Below are 27,338 nucleotides of genomic sequence, written 5' to 3'. Positions count from 1 at the left end.
CTAGTTATTTTCATTGCTTTGAAATAAATAATTAACTTCTGAACACTATGTAAATACAAGCTGTCTCCTTTGAATTGCTCTCCAAAATGTTAATTTATTAAGCTGCTTATCCAAATAGGCCTTTGCTTTTTTTCCATCCAGTTTTTTATTCATCTGTGGAGTGGAGATAGTCCAACTGTGTTCTTCGTCAGTGCTATCCAATCTTTCAGTAAGAATACTATTTTCTTAAAAAGAAAATGCAATTTTTAAACTTACAACTAAATAGTTCTTGTGCCATTAACCTTTAACATTTCATTACTCTGGCTTGCATGAGGGGCGTCTCTTATTGGAGGTAGCACAGGCCATCAATGTATCAAATTGTAAGGAGCTATATAGATTGCTACATTCACTGAACAGTACACTAACAAATTTAAAGACCTGCTGTTGTGGTTTCTGTTAGCAACTTAACCCCTGGTCTCACAAAAAAAAACAAAATAAATCCCTGATTTAACTGTAATTTTACCCCATGAATTCTTATCAGATACAGTTACCTGCACATCAATGAGTATGATCTTGTCTCCCTGTGGAGTGCTCATCCTTGAGCAGGAAGACAAGCTGCATTGCATTGGGAAGATGCACCTGCATAGATGCACATCAAAGCAAACAAAGCATGAAATAACCCAAGTTGTTCCATTGAATGTTTATATGTGATCATTTGAATATTCACAAACAAACCTGCAATGGAAAGAAAAATGGTGCGAGACATACAGAGTGCAATTTGTTATCCCATCATAATGGCATCCATTCACAGAACACAAGATATCCCACTCTGTGCATGGATCAGGCCAATAGTTTTTGAGGCATTAAATTCCTAATGGGTAATGACAAATATCTACAGTATTTTCTATATTCACAGCAGCAAAAAGTCAGGTAGAAATCTAATGGGGTGAGTTAAATGATTTACAAGAATCTAATAATAGAATATGCATCAAATTTCTCTTTTGAAGAAAAAGTAAAAGTATTTCATCCTTGGTGGTCTAAATAAGGGCAGAGAGTAATCTCAGTGTCAAATCCCAAGTCAATGAAGGGAATGTATGAATGACCTTTGGCTGCCTGGAGAGAAGTGAACCAAAGCTCTGGCAATTTTGCAGAAGCTTGACCTTGGCTTAAGTTTTGAACATTTAAAAGCCGTTTGCACCATTTGATTGTATGCTATACCACACAAGGGCTTTTCAGATGGTTGCAAAAGTGCACAGAGGAGGCTAAAGACATACGTATGTAAAAAGCAAACTGTTATTCTGGATAAAATAATTCAGTCGGCATCAACATAAAAATGATAGAATAATCATTACTTCAACAGGGATTCTTGATAATTAATGTTTTGTTAAGTGCTATATTGCTCATTCTTTATTTTCCATCTTGTTTGACACTGGCATAAAGAAGTCAATACAGAATTTTAAATTAGGACTAAAAGCATCAGAGTATTGACTTCACTACACCACAGTTTGAATGCAGTATTATAGCATTTCTATTGAAATCTTAATATTTCAGATAAAGAAAAGAATATAATTACTACAGTTCCCAGATGTACATTCCAACTAATTATCAGAACTAAAAGCTAATTTGTGAACATTACTGCTAATCTGCAAAGTAGGGAACAGGCACTATGCCAATACAGGTGGCTCTATGGTATGCAATGGAAAAAAAAAGAGATACAACTGCTGAACTACTAGCCATGCCTGAAAGCCTCGGTGATATCACTATATGTACCTGAATTGCAGCCAGATTTTTCTGCTCTTGTGTTGGTGCCTGATGGACAAAGCGCAGCCAGTTTGAATGCCGTGGATTACTGGCATCCAGAACATAAAGCACTTCTCCCTTACTCCCACGTACCTGCAAATGTCAGAGAAAAGTTCAGGCACACAGTAATGACAAAATGATTCAAAACAGTTCGAAGATTTTATCCCCCTCATAATATACCATCTACGTCAAATGCACCCAACCAATCACACTGTACAGGCAAGGTACAGCACTTTCTCTTGGATGAACAAACCTTTTTGAAATACAAGTGACTTGCATTATCCACCATTGAAAAGCAGCATAAGCCATAAGCATGTACAGATGTTGCACAAATTTTCTGCTTGTAAAATGACAGCCAAGTTAAAAAGGTTCAGTTTCTGTGGCTTTGAATGTTGACCTCAGTCAAATCCTAAAGATAATCATATTATGTAGCATCCATATTTAGAATGGAAATCAGAAGCCTCTCAATTTTGTGTGTTTTTGTTAAAAAAGCACACCTTGATCTTAAATTCTTCACTGAAGCAGTGGCTATACTATTCAACTATTGCACCATCTCCAGAATAGTCGGTTTTAAAAAAAAAAATTAGGTAGCATAACAATAGAATAGCTGGACACAATTATGACAGATTTTCTTTTTAAATTAACCTTGGTGGCTATTGCAAGTAATGGGTCAAATTTATGAGACAACTATCTTTGTTTGTTAGAATACCCTTAGTTTAGTTGAAATCCCAGAATGCCCTGAACTTGCAGAACTGCTCATTATCCAAGTGATAAATTGGACCATCCAAAGTTTATTGGAGGAGTCATTAATCTTGGCATTGCCAGATAAATCAAATTTAGCAAGAATTCATGTATTGGAAGTGTTTTTTTCTTAGATTCTATGATAAATGACTCCCTCTTTTTAGAAATCAACCCAGAATTGTGTGTATTTGCACATTATAAGTTGCTTTATTCTTCTGACTGGAGTTGTTGCCCAACTGCATGATTTTGTATCTCCCTGAACATAATTTTTTTGCTTCTTTAACTTTATGAAGGAAGCCTCACTATTAGGAAAAGTAACCATCAATATTGGGCAATACTGAGTGTGAGAAAAAGTCCAAGTACCAGCTCAATGATTTCAACCTTTTGTAAAGTTACAGACTGCTGCTGATTCAGGTCTCTGCTTTCAGTTGGCTGTATTAGCAGTAATTTTCAACAGCAGCTATTCTCCAATTTAAATTAATATAAAACATATCCTTTATCTAAAATAAAAACAGAAAATGCTGGAAATAGTCAGTAGGTCTGGCAGCATCTGTGGAGGGAGAAGCAGAGTTAATGTTTCAGGTCAGTGACCTTTCATCAGAACTGGCAATCATTGCAGTACTCTAACTGTAGTCGAACTCGTGTTTTACACAATTCTAGCATAACCTCACTCTATGCCTTGACCCAATGAAGGAAAGTGTCCCATATGCTCTCTTAACTACTTTATCTACCCATCTTGTTACCTTCAGGGATCTATGGGCTTGCATTCCAACATCCCTCTGTTCCTCCACACTTCTTCGTATCTTACCATTTATTATGTACTCCCTTGCCATGTTTGCTCTCCCCAAATGCATTACTTCACACTTCTCTGGATTGATATCTATTTGCAACTTTTCTGTCCACCTGACTAATCCACGGATATCTTCCTGCAGTTCACAGCCTTCTTCCCAACAACCAGATGACCAATTTTCATATCGTCTGCAAACTTCTTAATCATGCCCCTACATTTAAGTCTAAATCATTGATTTATGCAACAAACAGTAAGGGACTCAGAACAGAGTCCTGCAGAACCCCTATGGAAACAGCCTTTCAGTCACAAAAACACCCAACCATTACCCTTTGCTTCCTGCCACTGAGCTAATTTTGGATCCTGAGCTAATTATGGATCCAACTGGTCACTTTCCCTTGGGGTTCCATGAGCTTTTAATTTTCTGACCAGTCTGCCATGTGGGATCTTGTTAAAAGCCTTACGAAAATTCATGTAGACTACATCAAATGTGCTACCCTCATCGGCACTCCTTGTTACCTGCTCAAAACATTTAATCAAATTAGTCAGACATGACCTTCCCTTAACAAGTCTGTGCTGACAGTCATTCATCCATGTCTTTCTAAATGACGTTTTATACAGTTTCAGAATTTTTCCAATAGTGTTACCACCACCAAGGTTAGGCTGACTGGTGTATAATTATAAGCTATCCTCCCTTTTTAAACAATGGCACAACATTAGCAGTCGTCCAGTCCTCCCATATCATGCCTGTAGCCAGAGAGGATTGAAAAACGATGGTCAAGGCCTCTGCTATTTCTTCCCTTGCTTCTCTTAGTCACATGGGATAAATTTCATCCAGGCCAAGTGATTTATCCACTTTCAAGGATAATTAACACCTTAATATTTCCTCTCTCACTATGTTTATCCCATCCAATATTTCACACTCCGCCTCCTTACCTACAATGTCTGCTTTATCCCCTCTTTTGTGAAAACAGATGCAAAATATTCATTAAGAACCATGCACTTAAAAAAGTAATTAAGAGAGTGAAGAGGGGACATGAAAAAATACTGGCGGGCAAGATAAAGGAAAATTCCAAGGCATTTTATAAGTATATTAAGGGCAAGAGGATAACCAGGGAAAGAGTATGGCGTATTAGGGACCAACATGGCAATTTTTGTGTAGAGCCAGAGGACATAGGTGAGGTTTTAAATTATTACTTTTCATTGGTATTCACTATGGAGAAGGACAATGTCGGTGTAGAGATCAGGGAAAGGGATTGTGATATACTTGAACATATTAGCATTGAAATGGAGGAAATATTATCTGCTTTAGCAGGCTTAAAAGTGGATAAATCCCCAGGCCCAGATGAGATGTATCCCGGGCTATTATGTGAGGCAAAGGAAGAGATAGCAGGGGCTTTGACACAAATTTTCAAATCCTCTCTGGCCACAGGAGAGGTACCAGAAGATTGGAGGACAGCGAATGTGGTACCATTAGTCAAGAAGGGTAGTAGGGATAAACCAGGTAATTATAGGCCGGTGAGTCTAATATCAATGGTTGGGAAAATATTGGAAAAAATTATGAGGGACAGGATTAATCTCCACTTGGAGAGGCAGGGATTAATCAGGGATAGTCAGCATGGCTTTGTCAGGGGGAGATCGTGTCTAACTAATGATTGAATTTTTTGAGGCGGTGACCAGATGTGTAGATGAGGGTAAAGCAGTTGATGTAGTTTTACATGGACTTCAGTAAGGCTTTTAATAAGATCAGGCATGGGAGATTGGTTAAGAAGGTAAGAGCCCATGGCATCCAGGGCAATTTGGCAAATTGGATCCAAAATTGGCTTAGTGGCAGGAGACAGAGGGTAATGGTCAAGGGTTGCTTTTGCGAGTGGACGCCTGTGATCAGTGGTGTACCACAGGGATCTGTGCTGGGACCCTTGCTGTTTGCAGTGTACATTAACGATTTAGATGTGAATACAGGAAGTATGATCAGTAAGTTCACAGATGACACGAAAATTGGTGGTGTCGTAAATAGTGAGGAAGAAAGGCTTAGATTACAGGACGCTATAGATAGGCTGGTAAAATGGGCGGAGAAGTGGCAAATGGAGTTTAATCCTGAGAAGTGTGAGGTGATGTACTTTGGGAGGACGAACAAGGCAAGGGAATATACAATGGATGGTAGGACCCTACGAAGTACAGAGGGACCTTGGTGTACTTGTCCATAGATCACTGAAGGCAGCAGCACAGGTAGATAAGGTGGTTAGGAAGGCATATGGGATACTCGCCTTTATTAGCTGAGGCATAGAATATAACAGCAGGGAGGTTATGATGGAGCTGTATAAAATGCTAGTTAGGCCACAACTGCAGTACTGCGTACAGTTCTGGGTACCACACTATAATAAGGATGTGATTGCACTGGAGAAGGTGCAGAGGAGATTCACCAGGATGTTGCCTGGGCTGGAGCATTTCAGCTATGAAGAGAGACTGAAAGGCTAGGGTTGTTTTCCTTAGAGCAGAGAAGGCTGAGGGGAGATATGATTGAGGTATACAAAATTATGAGGGGCATTGATAGGTTAGATAGGAAGCAACTTTTTCCCTTAGCGGAGGGGTCAATAACAAAGGGGGATAGATTAAGGTAAGGGACAGGAGGTTTAGAAGGGATTTGAGGAAAAAATTTTCACCCAGAAGGTGGTTGGAATCTGGAACACACTGCCTGAAGAGGTGGTAGAGGCAGGAACCCTGACTAAATTTAAGAAGTATTTAGATGAGCACTTGTAACCCCATAGCATAAAAGGCTACCGACCAAGTGCTGGAAAATGGGATTAGAATAGCTAGATGCTTGATGGCCGGCACTGACACGATGGGCCGAAGGGCCTGTTTCTGTGCTGTATAACTCTATGACGTTTGCTCTTTATGGGTTGAATTTTCCCAGCCCGTTGGAGACAGGCTGAGAGGAGGGAGAATTGGCAATGCAGTGGGGAAAGCACTCAGGAGGGGAGCCTGATGCCTGATTCGCCACTGGCTATATGCCATGGTGGCAAACATTAGCGGTGCGGCCGCCCACTGGGCAGCCAATTGAGTCACTTAAGTGGCCCATTAAAGGCCACTTCCGCCCCCTCAGGCATTTTGCTTGTGGCGAGAGGGTCTGCCGCTGCAGGGAGCGAGCATCAGGTAAACTCCAGTAGCCTCCCAGCGGGTTCTGGTGGGGGAGGGGGGCCCTCCATGATGGGCACTCCATGGCCCACGGAGGGGCCCCCTGGCGGCAATGGCCATCCCCAAGGCAATGGTGACACCGGTGCACCACAACCCCTTACCCCACCACCGATCACCGGGGCATGTCTGACCCCAGCTTCCTCCAACCAAACTCACCATTCTTTGAGGGTGCCCAGCCATTGAGGTGCTCTCATCCTGGATGTGCAACCTCAGGACTGCTGAGGCTGCCGGTCCAATCAGAGGGCCTCAATTGGACAGCAGCCCAGGCAGTGGCCTGTTAATTGGCTGCTGCCGGCAACATGCTACCCCAGGGTCCCACCTCCAGCTTTCATCCCTGGCAGTGGGATTTCCAGGTAAGCCGAAAATTTCTGCCCCATGTATTTATAAAATGCCTTTGGGTCTTCCTTGATTTTACTTATCAATATTTTTTCATGGCCTCTCTTTGCTTTCCTAATTTCCGTTTTAATTTCACCCCTGCACTTTCTATACTCCTCTCCACTGTCTGCAATATTGAACTCTTGGCTTCCAATATATACTTTCCTTTTTTGCTTTATCCTACTGTATATGCACTTCAACATCCAGTGGGGTATAGATTTGGGAGACCCACCCTTTTTCTTAGTACGAACATATTTGTTCTGATCCCGCTATCTCCTGTTCGAATGCCTCCCACTGCTTTACCTTGAAGTAGCTTTTTACAATTCACTTTTGTCGTCATATCTCAGCTTAGTAAAATTGACCTTTACCCAATTTAAAACTTTTACTCCAGGACTATCTTCATTCCTTTCCATAACTGCACAATATCTATCTAAATTATGATCACTACCCTAAAATGCTTTCCCACCGATTCCCCTTTCCACTTGCCCAGCTTCACTACCTAAGACTAAGTCTAGAAACCACCATCCCCACCCCCAACTTCGCTTGTTGGGCTTGCTACATACAGGCTAAAAAAAGTTGTCCAGAATGCATTTTAAGCATTCTGCTTCCTCTATACCATTTACACTGACTTTTACCCCAGTTAATATTGGGGTAGTCAAAATCCCCTATTACTGCCTCTTTTTTTTTTGTTCCTCAGTTCAACCCATATGGCCTCATTTGAAGACCCTTCCAGCATTTCATCCCTTCTCACAGCTGTGATTATTTCTTTAACTAATATTGTGAGCCCCCTCCCCCCCTTCCTTTTTTCTCTTCTCTATCAAGTTTGAAAACCCTGTAACCAGGAATATTAAGCTGCCATTCCCGCCCTTCTTTAAGCCATTTGTCCTTTGTAAACATATTGCCCATTTTTATTACTTGTTTTTGACTTGCGACTATTCAGATGATACATCTTTTAACCTTTCACGGAGTATCTTTTTCCACAGCTTCCTGCAAACTTTTCCAGGTATACTGAGTTAGTTAGTAAGAACATCTTTATTTGGGCTGAATTCTTTCAAGATCCATCATCTGATCAGGTGAATGACTGAAGAATTCATATTCAGAGTTAATACTATAAGATCAAAATTCACTTTACCACATTAGAACAGTAACATGTAACATCTATGAGACAGTATTTTAATAGTAACTTGATGAGATTTCTTTCAGTATAACTCAGGTTTAGCTTATTTTATATTGCTTTAGTTCAACTAATTAAAATATTAATTGTATTGTATTTTAAAGGGCCTACGATAGAATCATAGAAGACAAAAACTGTCTCTAAATAACACATCATTTTAAAAATGTACCCAACTCCTTTTAAAAATAATTATCCAACAACAGCAACTCACCAAGGCTCCTTAGACAGCACCTTCCAAACCCACAACTTCTACCACCAAGAAGGACAAGGGCACCAGATGCATGGGAATACCACCACCTGCAAGTTCCCCTCCAATCCACATACCATTCTGACTTGGAACTATATCGTCATTCCGTTACTGTCGCTGGGTCAAAATCCTGGAACTCCATTCTGAACAGCACTGTGGGTGTACCTACCCCTACATGGACTGTAGCGGTTCAAGAAGGCAGCTCACCACCACCTTCTCAAGGCAATTAGGGATGGGCAATCAGTGGTGGCTTAGCCAGTGGCACCAACATCCCACGAACGAATAAAAAAAAACTATTACTGGGAATTTGCTCCAAATAAATGTTGCTCTCTATTCTTATTAGTTGTGATTGATTAAGAAGGGGATAATAGAGTACGAGAGCAAGCTTGCAGGGAACATAAAAACTGACTGTAAAAGCTTCTACAGGTATGTGAAGAGAAAAGGATTGGTGAAGACAAATGTAGGTCCCTTACAGTCAGAAACAGGGGAATTTATTATGGGGAATAAAGAAATGGCTGACCAACTAAATGCATGCTTTGGTTCTGCCTTCACAAAGGACGACACAAATATCATGCCAGAAATGTTGGGGAGCACAGGGTTTAGTGAGAGAGAAGAACGGATGGAAATCAGTATGAGTTGAGGACTGGTGTTAGGGAAATTGATGGGATTGAAGACCAATAAATCCCCAGGGCCTGATGGTCTGCATCCCAGAGTACTTAAGGAAGTGGCCCTAGAAATAGCGGATGCATTGGTGGTCATCTTCCAAGATTCTATAGACTCTGGAACAGTTCATACAGATTGGAGGGTAGCTAATGTAACCCCACTATTTAAAAAAGGAGGAAGAGAGAAAACAGGGAATTATAGACCAGTCAGCCTGACGTCGGTAGTGGGGAAAATTCTAGAGTCCATTATTAAAGATTTTATAACAGAGCACTTGGAGAACAGTGGTAGAATCTGACAGAGTCAGCATGGATTTACGAAAGGGAAATCATGCTTGACAAATCTACTAGAATTCTTCGAGGATGCAACTAGTAGAGTTGATGAGGGGTGCCAGTGGATGTGGTTTATTTGGACTTTCAAAAGGCTTTCGACAAAGTCCCACACAAGAGATTAGCATGTAAAATTAAAGCACATGGGATTGGGGGTCGTGTACTGTGATGGATAGAAAATTGGTTGGCTGACAGGAAACAAAGAGTAGGGATAAATGGGTCTTTCTCCGAATGGCAGGCAGTGACTAGTGGGGTACCGCAGGAATCAGTGCTAGGACCCCAGCTATTCACAATATATATTAATGATTTAGATGAGGGAACTAAATGTAATATCTCCAAATTTGCAGATGACACAAAACTGGGTGGGAGGGTGAGTTGTGAGGAGGATGCAGAGAGGCTTCAGGGTGATTTGGACAAGTTGAGTGAGTGGGCACATGCATGGCAGATACAGTATAATGTGGATAAATGTGAGGTTATCCACTTTGGTAGCAAAAACAGGAAGGCAGATTATTATCTGAACGGCTATAAACTGAGAGAGGGGAATATGCAACGAGACCTGGGTGTTCTCGTAGACCAGTCGCTGAAGGTAAGCATGCAGGTCCAACAGGCGGTAAAAAAGACAAATGGTATGTTGGCCTTCATAGCAAGAGGATTCGAGTACAGGAGTAGGGATGTCTTGCTGCAATTAAACAGGGCCTTGGTGAGACCACACTTGGAATATTGTGTGCAGTTTTGGTCTCCTTATCTGAGGAAGGATGTTCTTGCTATCGAGGAAGTGCAGCGAAGGTTTACCAGGTTGATTCCTGGGATGGCGGGACTGACGTATGAGGAGAGATTGAATCGGTTATGATTATATTCACTGGAATTCAGAAGAGTGAGGGGGGGGATCTCATAGAAACCTATAAAATTCTAACAGGACTTGACAGGGTAGATGCAGGAAGGATGTTCCCGATGGTGGGGGAGTCCAGAACCTGGGGTCATAGTATAAGGATACAAGGTAAACCTTTCAGGACTGAGAGGAGGAGAAATTTATTCACCCAGAGAGTGGTGAACCTATGGAATTCACTATCACAGAAAGCGGTTGAGGCCAAAACATTATATGTTTTCAAGAAGGAGTTAGATATAGCTCTTGTAGCGAAAGGGATCAAAGGATATGGGGAGAAAGTGGGAACAGGTTACTGAGTTGGATGATCAGCCATGATCATAATGAATGGTGGAGCAGGCTCGAAGGGCCGAATGGCCTTCTCCTGCTCTTATTTTCTATGTTTCTATGTATTTCTATACTTTAGTTGTCAAATCAAAATATAACATAACGAATTGTTACATTTACTTTAGGTATCCTGCTCAGCCTTCTTCTCCATGCTCCTGACTTTCGCCTTTCCTGCAGATATGGAAGTAGTCTGCTTGCACACTAGGTCAGACAGCAAGCTCTACAATCTATAAAGGCTGAAAGCGAAGACAAAAACACATCACATTCTGATCACAGAACTCCTCTACGCTGATGATGCAGTGCCAATTGCTCACACGAAAACTCAGCTACAAAGACTCATGGACTGTCTCTTCCCATGCCAGTAACTTCTTCTCCTTGACTATAAGCATCAAGAAAACTCGGGTCCTGGGACAAGGTGTTGCATCTCCACCCCGATTACAGGAAATAACATCCCACTAGAAGGGGTTAGCAAATTCTGGTACCTCGCGTTCACGGTCACAATCCGTCCCTCGATGCAGAGCTCAATACACGCATAGGGAAAGCAGCTACTACCTTTGACCGACTTGCAAAACGCACATGGGATAACACCAAGCTGACCCTTAGCACCAAGTTGATGGCTTATAAGGCCTCTGTTCTCAGCACCTTGCTGTATGGCTGTGAAACATGGGCGACTTGCAGCTACAAGGAAAAGCAGCTCAATAATTTCCATCTTCACAGTCTGTGACACATTATGAGTATATCCTGGCAGGACAAACTCACAAATGTGGCAGTCCTCTCAAAGGCAGAGCTCCCAAGTGTGTTGGCACTAATCAAACAGAGGCAGCTTCGGTGGATCAGACACGTCCACAGGATGGAAGACGGTCGCATACCCAAGGACCTTTGTATGCTGAGGTAGCCGGGGCCTGACGACCAGTGGGGTGCCCAAAGCTCTGCTTCAAGGATGCTTGCAAGCATGACATGAAGCCCTAAACATCGACAATTGCACCTCGGAGTCACTAGCTGACGAAAGAGGGAAATGGTGACACATCCTGTGGACTGGTATGCACCACCATAATGACCAGTTGCTACAGCAGCTTGACAACAGGTGCCAACATCAAAAAACAACAATTCACAGTGTCACTTGGCAGTTTCACATGCAGCACTTGTTGCAGAAACTGCCTCTCAAGCATTGGCCTTCGCAGCCATCAGCAAAGGTGCACCAAGGGAAGACACCCCACCTAAATGGATTGTTTTCTGCATGTCCATCATCTTTTGTAGATGGAAGCATTTCAACCAACCTCCTTAGCCTTTATTACCTGTGGTATGTTCTTTCTCAATCTTCTTTTCTCTGCTGAAAACAAGTTCAGTTCTGTCAATATCTCTTCACAATGTAAAAGTCTTATATTCTGGATTTATCCTCACCATTCTTCTCTCAAACCTCTCCAATTCATCAACGTCCTTTTCGATCCATTTCTCGGTGACAGAAAATATTGTTTAATTGAAAATCTATTTCCTGTATTCTGGCAATAAACTGAAAGTACTTTTGAAGAATGAGAGCCTGCATTGGCCCAATGGACAAAATGAAAATGCAAAAATTGAAGTTAATGGGAATCAGAGGAAAATTCTCCACTGGTTGGAGTCATACCTAGCACAAAGGAAGATGGCTGTGGTTGTTGGAGGCCAAACATCTCAGCTCCAATATGTCACGGAAGGAGTTCCTTCAGGTAGTGTCCTAGACCCAGCCATCTTCAGCTGCCTCATCAATTACCTTCCCTCCATCATAGGTTCAGAAGTGCAGATATTCAACTGATGATGCCATATTTTCAGTATCATTCGCAACTCTTCAGATAATGAAGCAGTCTATGCCCCTGTGCAGAAAGATCAGGCTTGGGCTCATAAATGACAAGTGATATTCACACCACACAAGAGCCAGGCAATAACCATCTCCAACAAGAGTCATTTAAGGAACAGAAGGAGGCCAATCGGCCCATCGAATCCAAGCCAGCTCTCCACAGAGCTATCCTTCAGTCCCATTTTCTCGCTCGATCCCCAGAGAGTCTAACCAACTCCCTTTGATATTCAATGGCATTACCATACTTGAATCCTCCATCTTCAACATCCTGGGGGTGGGGGGTGGTGGTCACCATTGACCAGAAATTCAACTGGACCAGCCACATAAAATACTATCTCTACAAGAGCAAGTCAGAGGCTGGGAATTATGCAGTGAGTGACTCACCACCTGACTCCCCAAAGCCTTCCCACCATCTACAAGTCAGGAATGTGATGGAATACTCTCCATTCGCTTTGGTGAGTACAGCTCCAATACACTCAAAAGTGTGATACAATCCAGGACAAAGTAGCCTTCTTGCTTGGCACCCCATTCACCACCTTAAACATTCATTCATACGAACATACAAATTAGGAGAAGGAGTAGGCCATTCAGCCCTTCGAACCTGCTCCACCACTTGACATCATGGCTGATCTGATTGTGGCCTCAACTCTGCTTTTCTGTCCACCACTACAACCTTTGACTCCCTTGTCAATTAAAAATCCATCTAACTCAACTTTAAAAACATTCAACGAGCCTGTCTCCACTGCTCTCTGGGGAAGAGAATTCCACAGAATAACAACCCTCAGAGAAAAAATTTCTACTCGTCTCCGTTTTAAATGGGACACCCCAAATTTTTAAACTGTGTTCCCTAGTTCTAGTCTCTCCAGTAAGGGGAAACATCCTTTCAGCATCCAACCTGTCAAACCCCTCAGGATCTTATATGTTTCAATAAGATTACTTCTCATCCTTCTAAACTCCAATGGATACATGCCCAACCTGTTCAACCTTTCCTCATAAGATAAGCCCTTCACCCCAGCAATCAGTCGAGTGAACCTTCTCTGAACTGCTTCTGATGCAATTATATCCTTTCTTAAGTAAGGAGACCAAAACTGTACACAGTACCCCAGAAATAAAAACAAGAAATGCTGGAAATACTCAGCTGGTCTGGCAGCATCTGTGGAAAGAGAAGCAGAGTTAACATTTCAGGTCAGTGACCCTTCTTCGGAACACAGTACCCCAGATTTGGTTTCACCAACGCCCTGTACAACTGCAGCAAAACTTCCCTACTTTTATAATCCAATCCCCTTGCAATAAACGACAGCATTCCATTTGCCTTCCTGATCACTCTCTGCATCTTATACTAACTTTTGTGAATCATGTACCAGGACACCCAGATCCCTCTGTACCACACAGTTCAGCAATCTCTCTCCATTTAAATATACTGCTTTTCTATTCTTTCTGCCAAAGTGAGCAAGTTCACATTTTCCCACATTATACACCATCTGCCAAATTTTTGCCCACCCGCTTAACCTATCTATATCCCTTTGTAGACTCCTCATGTCCTCTTCACAACTTACTCTCCTACCTATGTTTGTCTCATCAGCAAATTTAGCAACCAAACATTTGGTCCCTTCATCCAAGTCATTGATAAAGATTGTAAAGATTTGATGCCCCAACACTGATCCCTGTAGCACTCCACTAGTAATGGCTTGCCTACCCAAAAATGCCCCATTTATCCCTACTTTCTGCTTCCTGTTAGCTAACCAATCCTCTATCCATGCTCGTATGTTATCCCCCTGCACCATGAGCTCTTATTTTGTGGAGTAACCTTTGATATGGCACCTTATTAAATGCCTTTTGGAAATCCAAGTACATCACATCCACAGGTTCACGTTTATCCACCTTGTTACTTTCTCAAAGAATTCTAATAAATTAGGCAAACACCATTTCCCTTTCACAAAACCATGTTGATTCTGCCTGATCGCATTAAGAATTTCTAAGTGCCCTGCTATAACCTCCTTAATAACAGATTCTAGCATTTTCACTATGACAACTGGCCTGTAGTTCCCTGCTTTCTGTATCCCTCCTTTCTTGAAAAGAGGAGTTACAGTCACTATTTTCCAATCTGATGGGACCTTTCTGGAATCTAGGGATTTTTGGAAAATCACAACCAATGCATCTACTATCTCAGCAGTGACTTCTTTTAAGACCATAGGATGCAAGCCATCAGGTCCTGGGGACTCATCAGCCTTTAGTTCTAATAGTTCTCTCAATACCCTTTCCTGGTGATTGTTAATTGTCTTAAGTTCCTCCCTTCCTTTCACCTCTTGATTCACAAATATTTGTGGGATATTCCTTGTGTCTTTTACAATGAAGCCAGACACAGAATATCTGTTCAATGCTTCTGCCATTTCCTTATTTTCCCCAGACTCACTTTCTAGAGGACCAACACTCACTTTAGTTACCCTTTTCCTTTTTAAATACTTGTAGAAACTAACTATCCATTTTTTATATTTCCAGCATGAGGTCATCCAAAACTCTTCTGCCCATGTCTTATCTCGCACCAAGTCCTGTTCCCTATCACCCCCGTGCTCGCTGACCTACACTGGCACCTGGTCAAGCAACAGCTTGATTTCAAATTCCTCTGTGACATTTCCCCCTCCCTATCTCTGTAATTTCCTCCAGCCCCACAACCCTACAAGATATCTGCACTCCTCTAACTCTGGCTTCATGTGTATTCCCGATTTTAATCGTTGCACTATTGGTGGCTATGCTTTCAGTTGCCAAGGCCCCAAGCTCTGGAATACCCTCCCTACACCTCCCTGCCTCTCCACCTCGGTTTCCTCGTTTAAGACACTCCTTAAAACCTACCTCTTTGGCCAAGCTTATCTGACCTAATATCTCCTTTATGACTCAGTGTCATACTTTGTTTTATAATGCTCATGTGAAGCGCCATGGATGTTTTATTACACTAAAGGCGCTATTTAAATATAATTTGTTGTTGAAAAAACATGTAACTTTCATCTCCTCAAATCAATTCTGTCACATACTCAACTCAAATTCACACATTTGTTGACTGAAGCCAGGTTAGGAACAAGCAACCAATCCCAGAATAATAGGCAAAGTTCTATAATTTTAAAATTCCAAACCTGCGAAATGAAACCAATATTTTCTCTAATTTTATCTAAAGTTTATTATTTTAAGGGTGTAGCTAGAAAGGGCCTATGGAGTCAGGCCATATTTAAGTTTTAAAATCTTAAACAAGACTAATCGACACATCTTTCTCACAATTTTGTCATGTACTGTGCAATTTGATTTTCCTAACTCTTGCCATCCCAGTATTTTATTCTCAATATATTAGGTTGAGAGCTATTTCAATGCCTCACATACTACAAAACCACTCGCCTGAGCTTAGTAAAATTCCAGACTCCCAAGGATCCACATTTGAACACCTCCTTGTCTTCATCCACTTGCTGTTCCTTGGTGACTTGATCATGGCACAAAATCTTTTGTACATATGCTGATGTCACCCATCTCTACCTCACCACCACCTCACAATTCTCCACTGCCTTACTGCTGTCCTGCCGTGTTCATCCATTTTTGGCTATATCATTTGTTTTTTGCTTCAGTTTCAAATAAAGAATATCCCACCAGGTAATATTAACATGAAAAATATTCACAAACATTTGATGACTTTCAAAATTCTTGCCTACACAGTATCCCCTTGAACTGCTCTTGCCTTAAAACATTTCCACTTTTTTTTATAAAGAGGTAACCCAAGAGAAGACCCACCATTTTCATTCAATATCCATTAAAATTACTTTCTGCAAGAATAACAACAAACTAGTTGAGAATATAAAAGCAGTCAAAAGGTGTTTACTGCATTGATATGACTAAACAGTAGACTGCACAAATCTAATTTAAACAGTCTCATTTCACTGTACTGTGATTTATTTAGTAGGGAACAGTCTGGTGTAGAAATGCATTCACAGGAGATTTGTCTTTCCATTCCCTGTCTAACTCATGTTATGATTGGAAAAGTTTCTTACCCCCACTCTACCCCCACCACCTACTTACCTCACCCTGAAAGGTGCTCAAAGGCAAAACTTTCCACATTGTGCTCTATTCTTTATTTCCCAAAGACCACCCAAGAAGATAGACAGAGATCACCACAGGGAACCAAATAATCAGCAAACACGCAATCCCATTAGAAAAGCACTCAATCCCAGGCGAATTGTGTTACCGCTTTCTACAATCATTTCAACGAGGTTCGCAAGTGGGGACATACAGATTATATGTCTGATATGTCATCACACAGGATCAATGAAACAGATGTGCTGTTTATTGTTGCCCAAGTGAGATTACATAAATGTCCCATACTGGAGGGAAACGGAGCACACAATAAAGGGAAAAAAAACCTTTAGTTGGGAAGCAATATATGTTCAAGTCTTAAGGGCAGGATGGAATTCTTTTATTGGTTTACAACATACGATTCAGTACAGTCACATGAGCTTCTACCTCCCACATCAGCCTGGGATCCATGCTCTCATCTAGTTCATGGGGCATTCTTTTCTCTCCAGCAAAAGGTCCAAATTTCTCTCCCTGCCAACAAAGAGAAAAGAGTTTCTTAAAGTGATAGATTGCACATCTAAAAAGGGAGGAAAATCACCAACCTGCATTTGATTCGACTTCTAATCTGCAAAACAGATACTCAGATTACAGCGTAATTTGTTATGATTATATTTAATAGGCGACAATAAATCACAACTTTTGCAGTCAGTCGCAAGTATTTCACAAATGGAAGTCATGATGTTTTTATAACACAAGACAATTTCTATTGAAAAGTGCAAAGCTCTCCAAAAGCCAAATCAGAATACTTACTACAGTTTCCAACATCTAGGGTGCTATCACAGTTCTTGAGAAATTATTGTTTTACCATTTCTGTCTGTGTCTGCAGAAACTTTCATGAAAACTAAAGTACTTTACTGATAAACTTATCATGCATTTTTAAATGATGTTACTGTCCGGGGTGAGGAGCTGTTCTGCGTTATATCTGTTGCAGTTGGAAAGGACACCAGCCAATAATAATAAAATTCGAAAGGAAACAACTGCTGCAATAAATTATTAAAGATGAGGCAGGGTCTAAATAGGGGGGAAACCCGATCGTGAAATGACATTTTTGGGTCCAGTATTCAATTTACAACAAGCTTACATTCATTTTAAAATTTGTAATGTCAAAACAGGTCATGAGTGTCAAACTGAATTAAAAAATGGCAAAGTGGCATAAATTGAACCATTTGGCTGTTTAAGCACTTGAATTCTGCCCATTTGAATTCAGGAGCCTCTATCTCTTTTTTTTCTAAAATGTTTAATCACATTTTCAACGTTCACTATTATTGCACATAAAAGACTTGATCAGTAACTAAAACATTCTACTTTCTGCAGTCTTATTACTTTTTTGTTTGGCCCAGGAAAAAGGAAGAGTCTGTACAAAGCATAGTGAAATGCAAAATCCCCAACAGCCAACCAAAATAAATTCCTTATCTAGAATCAAACAATGCTGGCTTTTTAAGTCAAATAGCCCACTACAGTAAACTGAATATCTCAATAATTCTCTACCCTCACAGGTCACTGGAGACATAGAGTGGAATTCTGAAATGATGGTCCCAGCCAAACCGGCAGGACCTGTAGCAAGTCGGGAATCCATTGGAATCTATAGCAGGCTTTGCCATGGCTATTTAACTGAGCCATGGCATTAGAATCCTGCTTCTCGGTTTCCCAACCAGAGTGGGTGGAAAGACGTACCAATTCTGTCAAAGAAAGGTTTGCTAATTAAAGGGACCCCAGCATGGGTCAGAATGGCTGAACTGGACATGGATTCTTGAAGCTGCAGCAACCACAGGAATGGAGAGGAGACATGGGAAGACACCTCACCCCACCCTGGGTCTCTCACTCTTACCTGGAGGTCCTACTGTGGCATCTGAGGAACTGCAGTGAAGTGATGGTCCCCAAAGACAGAAGGGAAAGGTCAGCCTCTCAAAGTAAGCAGACATGCATGGAAAAGGACAAAGAATTCCCAGAAGAGTGGTCCCTCCAACCTGGAGACAAGGCACCAATAGGACCCAGAACTACAGGAGGGTAGGAAAGGTGAGTGGCATAACACTTTCGGGTGCCGAGCCCCACATTCTGACTTTCCCAGCATTCTCCTCCACAGCAATTCTCAGACCAACACATTTTGCAGCTGTGCTCATTCCTCTCTCTCCAGGCTCCTCACATCTCCACTTGAACAGCCAACACTCACCCTCACCCTATTGTTCTCTCACACCCACACCTCACAGTCACCCTCCAGAGAATGTTGTCCTTCCTCCTCTCCACACAAGTCATTTCTAACACTCAAAACTCTCTACTTTCTCTCCTTGCAAAAGTGACCGCACCACTTAGGGAGGAGGCAGAGATCTGGAGGCGGGGCAGGGTGGCCCTCCAGTGACAGGCACCTTGACAACCACTGGCAATGCATGCCCACTTGGTCTACTGGGAGGTAGGTCTTGTTCCAGGAGGCTGTAGATGTCAGTAAAGACCTGCTGTGAAAGCCTGAATCTCCTGAGGCATTGGTGCTCACACACATCAAGAGAGCAGATCCTTTGCCTGTAGACCCTGTGTTGGGGGTCTTACCTCCTTGGAGCAGGATCTCTGTGCCCATCCCCTTTGGCCTGTGGAGCAACATGTGACTGAGGAGAAGACAGCTGGTGCTGCTGGTGGTGTTGGCGGTACTGCTCCTCTTGTTCTTCATCAGAGGTGCAAGGTAGAGCTGCTCCAATACCATGATGAAGACTGACAGCAGGGAAGTGCAGCTTAATATGAGTGAAGTGCAAGACTGATGAACTGAATTCCAAGAAGTTGGCAATCACCAGTCAAGCAGTGAAAGCACATTCTCAAAAGTGCTGTGAGCAGCAGCCTCTCACCTAGGCAAGGCTGCAACTCTTTAACTTTACTGTTCAAAGGGTTCCCAGCCCGTCAGTTTCACAGAAGAAGCACTCCCTGCTGGTTGACTCTGGCATGTTGCTGACAGCTCAGGAAATACGTGCAGTGGCTGTTAAAGTCAGAATGTTTAGTTAAAACTGCAATTAAATATCTATTTGCATATTCCAATTACTTACCTAACGGCTCCAAAGGGGTTCACCACTCACCTGCATACCCACACAGGTGAAATCCAGAAGTAGGAGGGATGATGTCGGGATACCCACTCAATGTCACTTTTAGAGGATTTAACGTCCTGTATACACCCAAACCCTCCTCCCCTTGGCAGTTACGATTCTGTCCATGGATTTATTGTACGTATAGCCCAAATATGACAGAAAAAATGGATCTAACAATGACTAGACAACCACAGAAATAACAATTGAACACCCATGAACATACAAAAACATGTATTTTTTTAAAAATCTGTCTATAATTTTCTTCAAAGTTTCAAAAATCATGCAAACTTTTAATATGTTGCAGACAATAAACATGCCCAAAGCAAACAAAAACAGGACATCATTCTCAACAAAACATACATCCACATAAAAATGGTTGAACTAAACTCACAAGTCGTGGGAGTCAGTTGCCAGCACTCGCCAGAGCTGGCGGGCAGCCATAAAGACAGGGCTAAATTGTGGCGAGTCAAAGAGACTTAGTAGTTGGCAGGAAAAAAGACAGAGGCGCAAGGGGAGAGCCAACTGTGCAACAGCCCCAACAAACAAATTTCTCTGCAGCACCTGTGGAAGAGCCTGTCACTCTCGAATTGGCCTTTATAGCCACTCCAGGCGCTGCTTCACAAACCACTGACCACCTCCAGGCGCATATCCATTGTCTCTCGAGATAAGGAGGCCCAAAAGAAAGAAAGAAGAAGAAACCAAAATATTGATTTTTTCTTATCAATAATCTCAAAGAAACATTGATTAGCTTCAAATATTTAGAGGCCAAATCCAAGAAGTCATAAAGTACAAGGATATTATATACTTGTATTTTCTTTATGTTATAGTTATAATTTAGTACATAGCAAAATAAACAAAACCCAACACAAACTGAATGTTTTGAAGGCAAAAGTATTTTGATAACAGGTATCTGTATCACAATTTATCCACAGATGATGAATGGAGTTTCGAAAAATGGGTCACTGCAAAATGATGATGCAAAATCATGAATTGTTAGGTTAAGATGAATGTAGGATTAATGTAGGATTGGTGATGTAGGACTCGGTGGGCTGAAGGGCCTGTTTCAGTCATGTATCTCTCTATGACTCTAAAATGGACATCTAAAATAACTGCAAACTAATTACAAATGGGTATGCCAGCTAACCTGATTGATAGAATTGATTTGTTTATTTAATGTAGCATACCTTGCATAGCTATACCCACAATTTGCCAAATGGAAAGTACTCGATTTCCGTCAGGATCCTGCAGGAGATGACTGCTGAAATCAGGTCCTTTTCTATGAGGAAACTGAAGGGCAAGCTGACCTGCAGCACTTCCACATACAGTGTCATGTAGGCAGTGGCCTGGGAGAAACTCGTCTGCCCATCCTCTGGAAGGGATGGGTGCAATCACAAGAAGAAACTAAAAAAGATCACAGTGTTTTTTTTGGAAGTATGAAAGATTTGAACTAATGAATCTGACCCTTGACCTTAATTTACTCTCATTGTCTTTGGGATGAAATGCTAAACTGAGGCTCTGTCTGCTATTGCAGGTGGACAAGAAAGATCTCAAGACACGATTTTGAAGAGAAGCAGAAGAGTTCTCCCTGGTGTCCTGGACAATATTTATTCCTCAACCACCATCACTGAAAAAGATTATCTGGTTACTATCACATTGCTGTTTGTGGGACCGTGCTATGTGCAAATTGGCTGCTGCGTTTCCTATGTTACAACAGTGACTGCACGTCAAAGAGTAGTTATGTAAATTAAAGTCTCTTTTCTTTTTAGCAAATACATTGGAAAGTCTTTTTTTAAATGTCATTACCACAGCGATTACACTTCAAGAGTATTTCATTAGTTTTGGGATGTCCGGAGGTTGTGAAATGCACTATATAAATGCAGAATACTATCGGGGCTAAGAAGGTTAAATTATGAGGGCAAGTTGCATAAAATTGGTTTGTAGTTCCTTGAGTATAGAAGACTGAGGAGTGATCCAATTTAGGTGTTTAAAATGTTCACATGTTTTGATGGGGAAGATACAAGAAAATATTCCCTCTGAAATTGAGTATCAAGAACAAGGGGACATAATCTTAAAAGTAAAGTTAGGGCATTTAAGAGGGAAATGAGGAAACACATTTTCACACAAAAGGTAATAGATATCTGAAATTATCTTCCTCACAAAGCCATGAAATGCTGGGTTAATTGAAGCTTTCAAGACTGAGATCGATAGATTTTTTGTTAGGTCATGATATCAAGAAATATGGAGCTAAGGTGGGTAAATGGAGTTAGGATACAGATCAGCCATAATCTCATTAAATGGTGGAGTAGGTTCGAGGGGCTGAATATTCCTATATCTGTCTGTCTTTATTTGTTGGCACTAATGAGTGTTGCCTCAAGACCTGGTGTCACATCAGCCAATATGTTCTTTGCTTTAAAAATGCGACTTAATTGGTGTACAATTAAGATATAAAGGTACCACAATTTTTATAGTCAATTAACACAATGGCAGAGTGCATTGCAGTAGCAACACTTTGTGCCTTGTTGGGGTGATACACTGGTTCATGCTAGTGATGAGTTCCTGATCTTAGATGTAAAACTCTGCAATGGACTTCAACAGCAATGGTTCGTCCCACAAATAGAAGGAAAAAAATGAGGCAGCAAGTCACCTTGAGCTTTCTCAACATCTCTCAGCTGCCATTATACTGCTACATTGGCAGAGCCCAGAGAGTATGTCTGTAACTTTTCAGTCTTTGCAGTCTAGGAATATGGACAATGCAAAGAATTTAAGAGGAAGCAAGGTAGAAAAACATAATTTGCAAACCTCCCTGATCGGTTAATGGGTAAATGCACCGAATGTTTTGGTAATAAGTCATAGGTCAAAAGATTCCAGGCTCAATCCTGATCTGTGCTGAATTAGCTAATCCCAGTTTAGGTAGCAGTTAGGGTGCTACAACTGGATTCCACAACCCTTAGCTAGGGAGCCAAAATGTTTGGCCAGAGTTGAACTCCTGATCAGCATGTAAATGACCACTTGCTGGAAAGTGCAGGTGTATAAATGTCAGAGTCATAGAGTAATTTATGGCACAGAAATGTGCTCAGCTGCTTTTTCCACCACAGTTGTTTAACCTGCCAATACAGATGACGCTGCTGTCTCTCAAGGCAGTGCTATATCCTGCTTATCCAGCACTCCCCCCACACAAGTGACAATAGATGTGAATGGCCGGGACCAGCCAATCACAGCAGTGGCTGAATTAGTTACAGGGCCATCTCACAAACTAGCACAAGTAGGTACAGGGCAATTGAATCCCAAATGGCTTCTCACACTTACTCTTCCTACTGAGGTATAACTTAGATGGCACACACAGTACACTAGCGGCAAGGCGAAGCACCTTAGGAAAAGACACCAACATCACTGACTCAAGACAGAGTCAAGGAATAAATTGGTTGCATTGTGTTTGAGCTTAGTTCACAGAGTCTCTTTCTGATAGTATAGCACAAATAGAAACACAAATTACAGCCATGGTTAGTTGAAGAATTAACAAGGACAATGTTGCAAAAGTGCATCGATCCACTTTCTCTGCACCAAGGGATCCTTAAAGGGCACTGCAGGCACTTAGTTGAATATCTCTTTGATGAGTACCTGACACACCAGTTATCTTGGCTGGACTGGGGTTTCTACAGACACATCTTCTCGGTCAGTGTCTACATCTCTCTCTGGTTCTTTCTTGGTCATGACCTTTCCTCTACCTCCATGATTAAGCTTCATTGTACAGCAAAGTTATGCAGCAAATGATGATCTTGTGGACCCTGGTGGGGTTGTGCTGTAAGGTGACCCCAATCTGTCAAGATCTCTGAAGTTTTGTTTCAAGATAGTATCACAGAATTTTAAAGCACGGAAGGTGACCTTTCAGTCGAACACATGTATGCTGGCTCTGAAAGAACTTAAGTATTTAGTTCAATTCTCCTGCCCTTTTTCAATATACCCTCTTAATTTTATTCTTCTAATATTTATCCAGCTTTCATTACTGTTTCTGGCATGACATTCCGAGCATTAAAAACTGTAAAATAATCCATTCTTTTATTGGAAGTCTTAAATTTTCAACATGTAGTTGCCAACACATTGATCAATAGAAAGTTTTTTTCCTTATTTGTTATCAAAACCCCTCAACTTTAACCACCTTTATCTGTTTTCCACTTAACCTTCTTTATTCTAATACAAAGAAATACTGTTTCTCTCATCCCTCTTCATATCTAAAGCCTCGCTCACATTCCAGGTATGATCCTGCTACCTGTATAGGCCTTGTAGCTGAGCTTTGCTTCTGGCATGACATTGCCATGAACAGTGCCACCCACATGGTGGATGTTAGCTAGTGATCTCATCAGCTAGGGCTAAAGGGCAGACCTGATTTCCGAGGAGCCATCCTTTCAGTACCTCTGTCTTCAATTAAGCCTAGCATATATGATGATCTTAGAATGAAAGCATCATAGCATGAAATGCTGTGTGAGAAATGGACACTGACGTTCATAGTGAAATATTAATACTTAGTGTCCAGCTACATCATGGTGAAGAATCCCTTTTTGACTATACCGGCCATTGGACTGTGCCTTCGGGGCCTAAAAGGCCACATGGCTATCAATAGCAATTCTCTGTACCTTGGGAAATCCATCAATGTTGTAAAACTGGGCAACCCTGCCATGGTCCCATTATTGTTCATTGGGGAAACAGATGGAACTGAACAATGAGCTGTTCTGTGCACAGGAAATGTCTCCTGTGGCAGCCTGGAAGGAGCAGAGGCCTCATTGGTGGTGATTAGCTACAGATCTCCCTGAAGCAAATTGCGACAGAGTAGGACATTTTCTCATGCTCTCCGTCATTAGCAGCCAGCAAAACAAATTATCTGATTATTTCCATCATCTTAGTTGTAAAACCCCACTCTGCAAATTGGCTGCAGTGCTTGCCTGTAAAAGAACAGTGACTACACTTCAAAAGTCTTTCTTTGGTCATGAAGCACTCTGGGCTGCCCTGAAGATATGAAAGACACCACAAAAATATGCAAATTTGTTCTTCCATTAAATCTAATGAGAGAAAAAAAAAGAAATTCCCATAACTTGCAATTGAGTGGCAGTAAGAAATGAAAAAGTGCAGAGTAAGAACCTGGCTGCCTTTTAATGCCCATTTAAATGGGCAAGACTGGTGAACAAAATTACTTGCAACAACTCAGGAATTTTGCAGGGTCGCCACTAAGAGCTGATATGCATTGGGTTAGAATATAAAATTAAGTTTTCACAAAGAACCACCAGCAAACAACCAGATCAGAACATTTACATGAGGCATAAGGAGGCTGTAAAGGGCACTAGTTCCTGCACTCTGTTTCTCAGCCCCGCTCACAATTTTCACCAGCAAAAACACTTTTACTTGCAAGAACTTCCAGGTTCTACTAGACCAGAAGGTCTTGATGTGACAGAATTACAGAAATGTTACAGCACAGAAGGAGGCCATTCAACCCACTGTGTCTGCATTGGCTTCCCTGTAACCCTGCACATTCTTCCTTTCCAAATATCTATCTAATTCCCTTTCAAATGCCTCAATTGAAACTGCCTCCACCACTCTCTGGCAGTACATTCCAGATCCTGATCACTCGCTGCGTGAAAAAGATTTTCCTCATGTCACCATTGCTTCTTTTGCCAATTACTTTAAATCTGTGCCCTCTCGTTCTTGATCCTTTCACGAGTTTAGTTTAGTTTAGTTTAGAGATACAGCACTGAAACAGGCCCTTCGGCCCACCGAGTCTGTGCCGACCATCAACCGCCCATCCGACCATCAACCGCCCATTTATACTAATCCTACACTAATCCCATATTCCTACCACATCCCAACCTGTCCCTATATTTCCCTACCACCTACCTATACTAGGGGCAATTTATAATGGCCAATTTACCTACCAACCTGCAAGTCTTTTGGCTTGTGGGAGGAAACCGGAGCACCCGGAGGAAACCCACGCAGACACAGGGAGAACTTGCAAACTCCACACAGACAGTACCCAGAATTGAACCCGGGTCGCTGGAGCTGTGAGGCTGCGGTGCTAACCACTGCACCACTGTGCCGCCCAAAACTCCTTCTGATGAAGGGTCACTGACCTGAAACGTTAACTCTGCTTCACACACCACAGATGCTGCCAGACCTGCTGAGTATTTCCAGCATTTCTTGTTTTTATTTCAGATTGCCATCGTCTGCAGCATGGCTTTTATGTCTTTTTGAAGTTCTACACTATCCTCCTCACAGTTTATAATGCTTCCAAGTTTTATATCATCCACAAATTTTGAAATTGTGCCCTGTACACCAAGGTCTAGGTCATTAATATTTGTCAGGAAGAGCAAGGGTCTCAACACTGACCCCTGGGGAACTCCACTACAAACCTTCCTCCAGTCCACAAAACATCTAAAGGAGTTACCTGATCCCAATAAGCTAACATACATCTAGGGCAATACAGCTGAGAGGAGGTTGTTTGATCCTGGACCGTTTACTGGAGAAGGAGCTACACTTTATCAAATAGGTCAATTAATAAGGGTCATCTGATCCAAAATGTTCCAGCAAAGGATGCAGGGAGTTGTCTGATCTCTATATGTAGTTTGATCCTTGAATATCTGAGATTTCATTTCATTATTAAGAATTATTTCAAGACTTTAAAAATGGACGGTGCTGGAAATCTGAAATAAAAACAAGAAATGCTGCAAATACTGAGCAGGCCAGTTAGTAGCAGTAACGTGGAAAGACGGGCGGCGACGTTTCAAATGTGCATCCGTTGCCAGCCATTTGACAGTGCCTATCACGGAAAGAGTGGAGGATATTTTTTTTTTAAATCAGTAGCTGAATTTAAACTTCCGAGCTCAGACAGGAAAGGGTTTATGACAAAAGGAGATGCAGACGTTGTAAAAGTTACCAAAACTGTATCTGCACTTGTGATCACCCCAGCAGGCTACAGTTTAGGGGGCTGAGAGGTGGGACTGGAAGTCGTGCGCTCAATACGTGGCACTCAGGCGAGCAGCTGTCAGTCCGTGCACAAAAATCAAGTTACCGAATCTTCAAACAAAAACACACACGAAGCTCTGGACAAAGAGGCACCGGTATTATTCCTTTTCATGTTACAGAAGGCAAAACTTTTTTTTCAAAAACAAACCTTTTTCACTCGTCTGGCAGTGTACAGTCCAATGCCTTCTTGCACTCTGGACGGCTTCAAGGAGAATCGATCGGGTACATACATGCCGAGCATGTTCCCGGGCCGGAGCCGCTGACCCGGCCGGGAGGCTCTCAGGGCACAAGTGGCCTTTCCGAACTTGCTCTCCTTGCTTCTTCGGCTGCCATGTTGATGCTGAGATGCCGGGGAGGGGTGGGGGGAGGGACGGCAGCGCTCTGATTGGCTCAACGATTGACCCTCCAAAAAACAGACAAAACCTTCCCGATAAAGCGGAGATTTCAAGAATGTGCAGTAAACACCAGCTCCGCAATAAACGTCTCTTTTATTAAATTAAACGGTGAGTGAAATCCCAGGAATCAGGTCTTAAAAATGAATCCAGTTAATTTGCAAGAGCGATTGCAGAGCTGAGGAGAAGTTGTGCTGGAAAAGGTCCTTTAAAAACACACTGGTCGATGTGAATGGTTTAAAGCACAGTATGTAAATCATTGATGTCAAAAATACTCGTTCTTCAGGTTGTTTTACACACAAAGTATATTTGTTTACCATGGGAGCTAGGAGACCAAACTTTACATGATCGACCCATCATAAAACAGATCCCGATTTGTCTGTCACTTCATTGTGATAAAATAAGAGCCAGCAATACACCTAAGAAGCTAAGTCC

At 41.8% G+C, this 27,338-nt stretch overlaps 1 protein-coding gene across 2 annotated transcripts in view; it reads right to left on the bottom strand.

Annotated features, from left to right (window-relative positions):
- Positions 1-26,857, bottom strand: part of prdm5 (PR domain containing 5) — a 342,995-nt gene extending 316,138 nt beyond the window's left edge. For both annotated transcript variants that reach the window (XM_068039250.1, XM_068039260.1), the window contains exons 1-3: positions 26,660-26,857; positions 16,826-16,909; positions 1,750-1,872 (exon numbers count right to left, since the gene is read on the bottom strand). In XM_068039250.1, coding sequence (XP_067895351.1) covers positions 1,750-1,872; positions 16,826-16,909; positions 26,660-26,752 — 300 coding nt within the window. In that variant the 5' untranslated portion in view covers positions 26,753-26,857. The remainder of the gene's footprint in view (positions 1-1,749; positions 1,873-16,825; positions 16,910-26,659) is intronic.
- Between the last annotated feature and the right edge of the window lie 481 nt (positions 26,858-27,338).

This window comes from Heterodontus francisci, chromosome 1 (genome assembly GCF_036365525.1).
Source record: "Heterodontus francisci isolate sHetFra1 chromosome 1, sHetFra1.hap1, whole genome shotgun sequence".
In the NCBI taxonomy this organism is placed as follows: Eukaryota; Metazoa; Chordata; class Chondrichthyes; order Heterodontiformes; family Heterodontidae; genus Heterodontus; species Heterodontus francisci.
Note: the sequence above shows the minus strand (reverse complement) of the source record. Positions and strands in the feature narration are given on the sequence as shown.